Source organism: Nicotiana tomentosiformis, chromosome 3 (genome assembly GCF_000390325.3).
Source record: "Nicotiana tomentosiformis chromosome 3, ASM39032v3, whole genome shotgun sequence".
NCBI lineage: Eukaryota > Viridiplantae > Streptophyta > Magnoliopsida > Solanales > Solanaceae > Nicotiana > Nicotiana tomentosiformis.
Genome location: NC_090814.1, coordinates 25,779,429 through 25,792,036, shown reverse-complemented (window position 1 = coordinate 25,792,036; position 12,608 = coordinate 25,779,429). Strand labels below are relative to the sequence as shown.

The following is a 12,608-nucleotide window of genomic DNA, read 5'->3' as shown; positions in this document are numbered from 1 at the left end:
ATCAGGGCTATTTCTCTCAAAACAACCGGACGGGTCGTTACATCCTCCCCCTCTTAAAACAATAGTTCATCCTCGAACGAGCATAGAGACATACCTGAAGCGGTGAATAGATGAGGATAACAGCTGCGCATATCCTGCTTGGTCTCCCAAGTCGCCTCCTCGACCGGCTGACCCCTTCGCCGAACCTTCATGGAAGCACTGTTCTTTGACCTCAGTTTTTGAACCTGCATGTCCAAAATAGCTACTGGCTCCTCAACATAAGATAGATCATTGTCCAATTGGACTGAGCTAAAATCCAGCACATGAGACGGATCACCGTGATATTTCGGAGCATAGAAAAATGGAATACCTGATGAACTCCTGCTAAACTGGGAGGTAAGGCAAGCTCATAAGCAGCCTCTCCAACTCGCCGCAACACCTCAAATGGACCAATGAACCTTGGGATCAGCTTTCCCTTCTTCCCTAACCTCATAACGCCCTTCATAGGCGAAACTCGGAGCAAGACCCGCTCTCCAACCATGAATGCAACATCGCAAACCTTCCGATCCGCATAACTCTTTTGTCTGGACTGGGCTGTGCGAAGTCGATCCTGAATCATCTTCACCTTATCCAGGGCATCCTGAACCAAGTCTGTACCCAATAATCTAGCCTCCCCCGGCTCGAACCAACCCACTAGAGACCGTCACCGCCTACATACAGAGCCTCATATGGTGCCATCTAGATGCTCGACTGATAACTGTTATTGTAGACAAACTACGCAAGTGGAAAGAACTGATCCCAAGAACCTCCAAAATCTATCACACATGCACAGAGCATATCCTCTAATAACTGAATAGCACGCTTGGACTGTCCGTCCGTTTGAGGATGAAATGATGTGCTCAGCTCCACTCGAGTACCCAACTCATGTTGTATGGCCCTCCAGAATCATGATGTAAACTGCATACCCCGATTAGAGATGATAGATACTGGTATGCCATGAAGCCTGGCAATCTCGTGGATATAAATTCGAGCCAGCTGCTCGGAAGAATAGGTAGTCATCACAGGAAGGAAATGAGCCGACTTGGTCAGCCTATCCACAATCACCCAAACTGCATCAAACCTCCGCTGGGTCCGTGGGAGTCCAACAACGAAATCCATAATTTTTTTCCTAACAGTTCCATAGCCTCCCGAAAAAAAGTACAGACGTCTCCGTACCGATCCGCGAGACTCTAATAAACCGGCTTGTGACTCATGACACCTAAGAACCTAAAGCTCTGATAACAACTTGTCACGGCCCAACTCCCTCCGTATAACGTCTTGACGGCACCTAGTCTCTACGACTAGGTAAGACTAACAAATTATGGAAATAACAGTACGAAAGTAAAACTTATCAACTAACTGCAATAGATACTGAATAACCAATAACAATGCTCGGCATGTACAACAATCAAAATGCTAGACGCACACAGCTTCCCAAAACCCGGAACATCATGAGTCACAAGCTAGAAAAGGAAAACTAGTATCTCTATTCACCAGAGTCTAATAAAAGAAGTACGAAAGGTAAATGACATAGGAGAGAATAGAGGGGGACTCCGAGGTCTGCAGACGTGACAGATGTACCTTGAAGACTCCGTACAACAGCAACCACTCTCAGCTAGTAGCTGGGCTAATGAGAAGTACCTGGATCTGCATATAAAACATGTGCAGAAGAGTAGCATGAGTACACCACAACGGTACTCAGTAAGCGCCAAGCATAACCGTCGTAGAGTAGTGAAAAGGTCAGGTCTGGTCCCTACTAGGATATAATAACAAGACAGATGATATAAGAAAATGAAGTAAAACGGAGAATTTAATAGAAAGAATTCACAGAGGAATAACAACACACAAACAATGTGATAACAATAGGGGCGCTCCGGAGATACCGTCTCGTAATCTCAAAAGTAAATGTGCGAGGAGATCTCCCGAGGTACCGCCTCATAGTCTCAAAAGTAAATGTACAGGGAGAATTCCCGAGGTACCATCTCGTAGTCTCAAAAGTAAATGTGCAAGGAGAACTCCCGAGGAACTGTCTCGTAGTCTCAAAAGTAAATATGCAGGGAGAACTCCCGAGGAACGGAACCGCCTCGTAGTCTCAAAAGTAAATATGAAGGGAGAACTCCCGAGGAACCGCCTCGTAGTCTCAAAAGTAAACACACAGCTCAAACCGATAAATACAACAGTTAAAAACACGATTTCTACAGTTATACAGATAAAAGACAAGGAAAAGCAGGAAATGAACTAGGCATGCTTCACAGAGTTCAAATAAGCAATTAAAGCACGTAGACATGCGATATTAGACTAAACAAGATAGCTACACATATTGGAATAGCTCAATTAAAAATGAAAATAGACTAATACTCATTTAAATGGTATAACTCAAATTAAAGGAAAACATATTACTATTCAGTAAAATAAATCGGGTTTTTACAACAAATAGCCCGTGTACGTACTCATCACCTCACGTACACGGCGCTCACATATCACAACAGTACCAAATCCTAAGGGGATTTTCCCCACACAAGGTTAGGCAAGCCACTTACCTCGAACCAAGCTCAATCAATCGGTAACAATGTCTTTTCCATGAATATCCGACTCTGAATTGCCCAAATCTAGCCAAAATCAATTACATACCATAAATATAACTATAAGAAATTAATCTATTTAATGAAATCAAAACTAAAGTAAGAAATTAGAAAATTACCCCAAAAAGTCGACCTGGGTCCACGTCTCGGAACAAGGTAAAAGTCACAAAATATGAACACCCATTTACTCACGAGTTCACTCGTACCAAAATTATCCAAATCCGATGTCAAAATCCCAATCAAAACCCAAAATATTGGTTGAAGAACGTCTTTCCATTTTCCCCAAATTTTCACCCCAAATCCGAAATTAAATGATGAAATTAATGATAGATTAGTGGGATATAACCAAAAATAAGTGAAGAATCATTACCCAATTGATGTCTCTGAAAATCCCTCAAAATAGCGTCCAAATCCAAGCTTCCAACTCAAGTTTTTGATAAAACTGGAAAAACCCTCGTTTTGAAATGATTTAAGTCTACCCACTGATTCCTTAATCGCGATCGCGGAAATAGCCTTGCGATCGCGAAGAACCACTTCGCTGCACCAGGATTTACCCTTACGCGAACGCGCAAAACACCAAGCGAACGCGATGTGCTGGCTTTCAGAGTAACGTGATCGTGAACGTCCTCACGCGTTCGCGATGAGCAAAGCGCGTGGCCCAGCTTTAGCCTCCTTAACTCTACGCGAACGCGACCTTGGCCACACGTTTGCGAAGCACCACTTCACACCACTACGCTTTCGCATCCTTATGCCCGCGAACTCGAAGAACAAAACTTCCTCAGCCCAGCTGAGCCTATACGGCGCGATCGCGTATAAGGAAACCAGATGCACCAGATCACAAAACTTCAGCCATTTCTCTAAGTCCAAAACGCATCCGATAATGATTTGAAACATACCCGAGGCCCCCGGGACCTCACCCAAAGATACCAACAGGTCCTAAAACACCATACGAACTTAGTTGAGCCCTCAAATCACATCAAACAATGCTAAAAACACGAATCACCCTCCGGTTCAAACTTAATGAACTTGAAACTTCCAATTTCTACAACCTATGCCGAAACCTATCAAACCACGTCCGATTTACCCCAAATTTTGCACAAAAGTCATATTCAACCTTACGGACCTACTCCAGTACCGGTCAAATCTCCAAAAATTTGACTTTCTCCATTTCAAGCCTAAATGAGCTTAAGACCTCCGAAACACAATCTGGACACGCCCCTAAGTCCAAAATCACCCAACGGAGCTAACGGAACCGACGAAATTCCATCCCGGAGTCATCTTCACACAGTTCTGACTACGGTCAAAATTCTAAGGCTTAAGCTTCCGTTTAGGGACTAAGTGTCCCAAAACACTCCGAAACCCAAAACAAAACCTTCCATCAAGTCACATAAGCAGAAAACGATACGGGGGAAGCATTTAATAGGGGATCGGGGATATTACTCTCAAAACGACCGGCCGAGTCGTTACAACTAGTGACATAAACAGCAAGGCATGAAGAACACCATAAATATTGCTACAACCAATTAATCAAGTCCTTCAAAATATATATTTTTTCTCTATAAGTTTTCCAATTAATAATCTTTCGAAGGTAATCCTATCAATTAAATATATCCCGAATATACTTTCTCCAAATAAATATCTTACGAATTTAAATCATTCAAATAAATATCTCCCAATATGACTATTTCAAATAATTATCTTTCGTATATAATTCTCTTAAATAAAACCTTTCGAATATAATTCTTTCAAATAAAAACCTTTCCTTTCGAATATAATTATTTCAAATAAAAACCTTTAGATTATAATTCTTTTCAATAAAACCTTTCGAATAAAATTCTTTCCTTTAAAACCTTTCCTTTAGAATATAATTCTTTCAAATAAAAGCCTTTTGAATGTAATTCTTTTAAATAAATACCTTTCTTTTCGAATATAATTCTTTCAAATAAAAACCTTTCGAATATAATTCTTTCAAATAAAAACCTTTCGAATATAATTCTTTCAAATAAAACATTTTGAATATAATCCTTTCAAGTGAAATCACGGGTTGACACCTCAATTCAAAATCCTAAAAATCTCGGGTCTCAGCCCACTTTCATATCTGACGACACCTCGTGCCCATATTTCTATCCTAATCGTACGGGCTATTCATAAGACAAAAGACACAATAAATTAATGAAATGACTGAGGAGTGAACGACGAGAAATTTATAGAAAAGTAATAACACAGCACATAGAGGTAAATAACAGGGGCGCTCCCGAGGTATCGCCTCGTAAATCCAAATGTAAATGCTCAACATGGGGATCTCCCGAGGTACCACCTCGTATTCCCAAAAGTAAATATGCCAGCAGGGGGGAATCTCCTGAGGTACCGCATCGTACTCCCAAAGTAAATATGCAAGACAGGAGGATCTCCCGAGGTATAGCCTCGTAGTCCCAAAGTAAATATGCAGTATATGGGGATCTCTCGAGGTACCGCCTCGTAGTCCCAAAGTAAATATGCAGTACAGGGGGATCTCCCGAGTAAATGCCTCATAGTCCCAAAGTAAATATGCAGTACAGAGGGATCTCCCGAGTAAACGCCTCGTAGTTCCAAAGTAAATATACAGTACAGGGGGATCTCCCGAATAAACACCTTGTAGTCCCAAAGTAAATATGTAGAAGCAAAGACGGGAGAATCAATCAGCAAGAACAACCTCTTCTCAAAAATCCAAATTTCTGATAAATATATTAACGTCTCCAATTAAACTTATTTAATACTTATTTGCAGATGGAATAATCCAAAATGTAATTATTTCTAGACAATGTCAACTCTACCAGCACACGGAATCCACATAAGGATCAAAGTAGCAATCATACCAAATTATCATATAAAACAAATTCGAGAAACAAAGAGCGAGGCATGACAAATAAGGATTTAATAAGCGCCAGTAAATTTCCAATTTAATACTTAAGAATTCCTACGACTTTAAACCAATACAATTTGCACATATAAGCCCGAGTACGTGCTCGTCACCTCACGTACACGGCTTTCACATTACTCAAATGGCATATACGACTTAATGCCAAAGGTGTAATTCCCCCACGCAAGGTTAGGCAAGATACTTACCTCTTTGAAGTTAGGCCAATATTCCAAAATAGCCTTCTTGCTTGAATTGACCTCCAGGCAGCTCAAATCTATCCAAATTAATTATATAACTTCATTAAAATTCATCAAAAATAATTTCGAACAATAAAAGTCAATGTGGGGCCCACCTCTCGGAACCCGATAAATCTTTCACGAAATCCAAACACCCATTCTGATACGAGTCCAACCATACCGATTTTATCGAATTCCAATAACAAATCGTCTTCCAAAATCTTGAATTTCCATGTTTGAAAAGTTTTACAAAAATCCCAATTTCCTCCATTAAAACTCGAATTAAACGGTGAATATAACCATAGATTCATGAAATATAAATACTTTTAGATATAGAACACTTACTGCAACCAAGCTTGTGAATAAATTCTCAAAATCACCCAAGAACCGAGCTCAAAATATTCCAATCGAAATGAAGAAATGACTGATTTTTGACCCCTTATGTTTCTATCCATTCTCACTTCTGCGGACACCTATGATGCATCTGTGGTCTCTCTTTTGCATGACAAAACTAGCATTTGTGATCCTCACTGCCTAGCCAAAAACTCGCATTTTCGGAAAGAATTGTGCTTCTGCAATGGTCATACGCGCATATGCGGGCGAGCCGCTTCTGCGTTCTCTCTTTGCGCTTTTGCGGTCACGCAGGTGCGTGAATTGCTTCGCACCTGCATCCTCTGCCCAGTACTCTCCCAGACGCTTCTTTGAAGTGTTTCACGCCTCTGCGATGTCGCTTCTACGACCAAGGCATCGCAAAAGTGATTCCACCAGTTGCTGCCCATTTTCCAGCAATATTTCTTCAAGTCCAAATTGCTCTGTTAACCATCCGGAATCAACCCGAGGCACTCGGGCCTTAACCAATTATGCCAACATGTCACAAAAAATAATACAAACTTATTCGAGGCTTCAAACCATGACAAACAATGCCGAAATTGCGAATCGCGCATCGAATCAAATTATGAGATTTCAAATCTTCCAACTTCTATAATTTGTGCCGAAACATATCAAATCAATCCGGAATGACTTCACATTTTGCACACAAGTCATAAATTATACAATGGGATTGTTCTAATTTTCGTAATCGAAATCCGACCTCGTTATCAACCAATCGACTTACGGTCGGATTTATGAATATTTCAAGAACTTGATTTTCCAACTTTTCGCCGAAATGTGCCGAATCATCCTACGGACTTTCAAATCCAAATCCGGACATACGCCTAAGTTTGAAATCACCATATGAATCTATTGACATCATCAAAATTCAATTCCGGAGTCGTTTGCTCAAATGTCAAACTCCGGTCAACTCTTTTCATTTAAGCTTCAAAAATAAGAATTGTTCTTTCAATTTAATTTCGAATCTTCCGAAAACCAAACTCAACCACACACGCAGGCCATAATACATATTACAAAGTTGACCAGGACCATAATTCACTGAACGGAATGTGAATTCTTAAAATAACAAGTCGGGTTGTTACAATATGTCATTACATATGTATATTGCAAGAATAGCTCTTTTCTCATCGAAACTTGTTGTTCAAGGTGCATGGATTATATGTATATAGTGTGTTTGAATTTTAATATTCAATGAAACATGACTGACTTTGATCTATTTGTGTAATTGTCTTGCAGATTAACCATGACTGCTTTCAATCCCCTTACTGCTATTCTTACTCAAAACAAACTTGAGGGTCCGCATTATGTTGATTGGAAACGAAACTTGGATATTGTCCTAATTACTGAAGAGTCCAAATTTGTGATTTATGAGGTGTGTCCAAAAAACCCTGGAGTAGATGCTACAGATGATGAATAAAAAGCTAACCGAAAATGGGTTAAGGCTGATAAGATGGTGCAGTGTTACATTCTGGCATCTATGTCGAATCTTTTGCAACATCAACATCAGTCTATGGAGTCTGTTTATGACATTCTGGTAAATCTCAAAGAGATGTTTGGAGATCAGAATTGTGCGGCTAAGCAGACTTTCATGAAAGCTCTTCTGAATATAAAAATGGTTGAAGGTTCATCTGTTACGGACCATGTTCTGAAGATGATGAGACTTCTGAATGGACTAGAGGTCCTTGGAGCTAATATGGATAAGGATACGCAGGTTGAGATGATCCTACAGACTCTGCCTAACAGCTTTCAGCAATTTCACCTTAATTATAATTTGAACAAAATGGATTTGTCACTTGTGAAATTGCTGAATGAGCTGCAGTCGGCAGAGACTATTATCAAGCAACAAGCTCCCCTGTGTCACTGAATTTTGAGATAGTTTCTTCTTCTAAGCCGAGAGGCGGGCAGTTAAGAAAAAGACTCAAAAACCTTCTGTTGGAGGTGCAACTGATGGTGTGAAAAAGCCTAAGGGTAAGTGTAATCACTGCAAGAAGTTTGGGCATCATAAGAAAAACTGTCCGACTTATCTGACCAAGATGAATAATAAACCAGGTGATTTACATCTACTTATCGTTGAAATCTTTTTAGTGGTTGTTTCAACCATGTCTGCACTAATCATGTCTGCACTTTTTTGCAGGGGTTTCAGGTTAAGCGGCGACTAAGTAGAGGGGAAATCAATGTTTATGAAGCAGATGGTTCGACAGTTGTATAAAGATCATAGCTTTGTTAATTGAAATTCTTTCCTCTTACATTGTTTGATGTATTTAAGTCGTCTTTGTCTAGATTGAGCCGAGCGGAGGTGAATTTATGAAGGAAACGCTAATTTGAGTATTGATTTGGCCAAATTGAGGTAAGTATCTTGCATAACTTTGTATGAGGAAAACTACCCCTTAGGTTTTGGATTGATGGTATTATTTGAATTATGTGGAGGGCGTGTACGCGAGGTGACGAATGTGTACATAGGCTTATATGTGGTATTTGACCGGTTTAGACTATTAGACTTCTTTCATGCACTTAATTGAAATTATAGTTTCATGTTATATCTTTTGTTGTTAGGCTTGCCCTTACGTGCTTTACTTAAAGTTGTTAGTACATGTTCTATCTTTCGTTTGTCAAGTTCACCCTTATATGTTTTAATTGTTAATTGCAATCACTTGTCGAATACATGCCTTGTCTATCACATGCCTTCATTGTTAATTAATTCTCGAAAATCGTGTCTTGGTTTATGAATCGTCATTTCTTGCTATTTGATTTTGTGAGTTATCGTGTAACCTTTTTATCCATTGTGATTTCTTTGTGTAGCTTCGTTATTGCGTTGATTTTGTGACATACCGTAGTTGGTGTAATTTATTTGCTTAATTTATGTTGCTTGGGGAGTGGGTTTCACGCCGCAACAATATTGATAATGTTGATATGGTAGAATAAGGGAGGATTATGATATTGATAAATGATGATATGGTGGGTTGCACGCCGCAACGGATATGTTATTATTATGTGGGGTCGGGTTGCACGCCGCAACTGATGTACATGTTGTAATTGTTGTTATGTTAAGGTTATTCCCGGTTGTGATTCACATGGTACATTTTATGGTTAGGACGGTTTTTATTTTTTAAATCACTTCATTGTATTTTGATGGTATTTTGTTAACCGCCAGTATTCTAATAATGGAACGATTTTGACTTCTTGTGTGAGTCAGGCATTCTACGTGATATGTTGTGTTGCTTCAACATGCCAATTTGTGCCTCCATTATTTCTTGAAAAATTGATTGTCAAGGTGAATATATGTGCACGGGGTCATTATCTTATATCCGATTGAGTTGTTGAAAATTTAGCGGATTTAAATGAAAGAATTCTTAAGGTATTTTACTTGTGTGTCTTTCAAAAATAAAACTCGTATCTCATTCGGCGCTTTACTAATTTAAATGGTGATCACATTTTCACTTTAATTGGTTTCTTAAATTCTACTCATTACCTTATTGTTGTGTAATTTACTTAAAATTGTTATCACGTTTTATTTTAACAAATTCTATATTTAACTCGTTAAATTTAACTGATGTTTTACTTTGTTTAAATACAATATTTTACTTCATCTCATTTATTTCTAAACTAAGCTCATCTAATACTCCATTTGCACAACCTCTCCTTTATTTTACTTTATTTGAATCCTAAATTTAGAATAATATCTCATTTGATGCTTTACTTTATTCTAGTTTGAAATTGTGTTTTATTGTGTTAAATTTATTCATCGATCATCTTAGTTGATATTGATACGAATACGATGTACATGGTAGCTGTTGGATTTTGCCGTGCGAAAGTGATATGGAAAATGTGGGTATGAGGTGTCATACGTGTAAGATTTGAAAGTTGTGACTTATGATTTGAGATCACGACGAGTGGTACCTCGGGTAATTCTTGTTGTAATTCGTGCTTTAGGAATGATTTGATTGATTGAGTTGTCATCGGTTCTCCTTACTTGAATTCATTCATATTTCATCTGTATTCTAACTATGTTGTTGCTTATTACTTGGTTGTTTATTGTTGCCATTCGTGCTTCCATTATTTTCATTGTTGATTGTAAATTTGTAATCCTTCTGCTATTGGTCTTACACTGATGTTCTTTCCATTATTAGCTTTATGTTTTATCCTGCACAAGTTTACATGTCTGGTAGGTGTCTTGACATGTCCTCATCACTACTCTACCAAGGTTAGGCTTGATACTTACTGGGTACCGCTGTGGTGAACTCAGGCTATGCTTCTGCACATTTTTGTACAAATCCAAGTACTTCTGATCGAGTGGGTTTTGAGACTTATGTCTGCACGGCTGGAGACTTCAAGGTATACATGCTCAACATCCGCATGCCCCGAAGTCACCTTCTATTGTATTTTATATCCACTGTCTAATATCAATCCGAGACAGTGATGTACTTGTTATTTCTAGTTACTCTTATAAAACCTTATGACTTGTACGAGTGGTTTTGGGGTTATGTAACTGATGTAGGTTTAGCTATGTTGTTACATTTATTATTTAATGTATTGCAGTTAAGTTAGTTAAATTTCATTAATAATCAGTATGTGTTATGCTTACCTAGTCTTAAAGACTAGGTGCCATCACAACATCCTAAGGTAGGAAATTGAGGTCGTGACAACTTGGTATTAGAGCTCTAGGTTCATAGGTGCTACGAGTCATAAGCAGATTTGGTAGAGTCTTGCAGATCGGTACAGAGATGTACGGGCTACGAGGGAGCCAGGGATGCTCAAACAATGTCTCAACGTGTCATCCAGACTGAGGATGTGGATGTATTGAAAGATCATTCAGTTGCTCACGTGGGGGTGCAACGGGTTCTGGCGTCTGGTTGATAAGTACGAGCTTGGAAAGGTTTAATTAGATCATGAGGCATTTGGCTACCTTAAGAGAGTCATAGTTACTCCCACCATTTACGGGAAAACAAACGGCGTTAGTCGGCCAATAAAATGTCACAACAAGGGGATTTTCGGACATGGCACAAGCCAAGAGTGATATGCCAATACATTGTCACAAGTAGAGGTTTTTTGAGGCATCGGGTGCGAGGCCAAGGCCTATGTTAATGGGCCGAGGTCCGCCCTGGCATTCCTATGCCAGTTGTACAAATTCAAGCGTGGCAGGCCGGGCCATGGCACGACGTCGAACATGGCAGGGCGTGGCCATGGCACAATGTAGGGCATGGCCATGGCACGACGCAGGGCGTGGACATGGCCCGACACAAGGCATGGCCAGGACGTCGAGCGAGGCAAGGCGTGGCCATGGGACAACATAGGGCGTGGCCATGACCCAATGCAGGGCATGCCCAGGACGTCGGGCATGACCATGGCATGACATCGGGCATGGCCATAGAACGACGCAGTGCATGGCATGGCAGGGCATGTCCATGGCATGAGGCAGGGCATGGCAGGGTGTGGACATGGCACGACGTAGGGGTGGCAGGACGTGGCCATGGCCAGACACAGGGCGTGGCTGGGTGTGGCCATAGCATGACACAGGACAAGGCCATGGCATGAGGCAAGGCATGGACAGGATGTCGGGCGTGGCAGGGCGAGGCCAAGGCACGACGCAGGGCCTGGCCATGGCACGACGCAAGGCCTGGCCATGGCATGATGCATGGCTTGGAAGGGCATAGCCATGGAAGGACGTCGAGCGTGGTAATGGCACGATGCAGGATAAGGCCATGGCATGACACAGGGTATGGACATGGCACGAAGAAGTGCATGGCATGGCAGGGCGTGTCCATGGCACGACAGGGCATGGCAGGGCGTGGACATGGCACGAAGCAGTGCATGGCATGGCAGGGCGTGTCCATGGCACGACAGGGCATGGCAGGGCATGGACATAGCATGACACAGGACAAGGCCATGGCGTGACACATGGCATGGACAGGACGTCGGGCGTGGCAGGGAGAGGCCATGGCACGATGCAGGACCTGGACATGGCATGACGTAAGGCATGGCAGGGCATAGCCATGGCATGATGCATGGCATGGCCATGGAAGGACGTCGAGCGTGGCAATGGCACAATGCAGGACAAGGCCATGGCACGACGCAGGACGTGGCCATGTAAATACGTTGCACCAAGTCGCACCATGTCGAACCATGTCGCACCATGTCGTACCATGTTGCACCACGTCGCACCATTCCACACCATGCCTAGTGTTAGCCCAATGCATAGCAACATGTCAAGAGTAATTGTGCGTGGTGGTTGACGGCGGTGGTTCGAAATTGGGCGACGGTGGTGGAACGTTATGCTGGTTCGTGCGGTAGTGTACGACGACGGTTAGTTGATGCTTGGTTGTTGGCAGTTGGAATCACTTATGGTGGTTATGACGATGGAGGTGCGTCATGGTTATTGGTGGTTCCTCGTGGTTATATTTTTATAATAATATTATGTATTTTACCTATTTTTTATTAATTCTTATGCATTTTTGTAATTTTAAATAGTTTTCCATGTTACTTTTT

General features: G+C 41.1%; 1 protein-coding gene across 1 annotated transcript; it reads left to right on the top strand.

Annotated features, from left to right (window-relative positions):
- The first annotated feature begins 7,575 nt into the window (after window positions 1-7,575).
- Window positions 7,576-7,989, top strand: LOC104109797 (uncharacterized). Its single transcript, XM_009619160.1, has one exon. It carries the CDS (start codon window positions 7,576-7,578, stop codon window positions 7,987-7,989), a length of 414 nt encoding a protein of 137 aa, XP_009617455.1.
- Window positions 7,990-12,608: the final 4,619 nt, after the last annotated feature.

Coding starts and splice junctions, on each gene's coding strand:
- LOC104109797 (XM_009619160.1), top strand. CDS start 7,576: ATGGTGCAGTGTTACATTCTGGCATCTATGTCGAATCTTTTGCAACAT.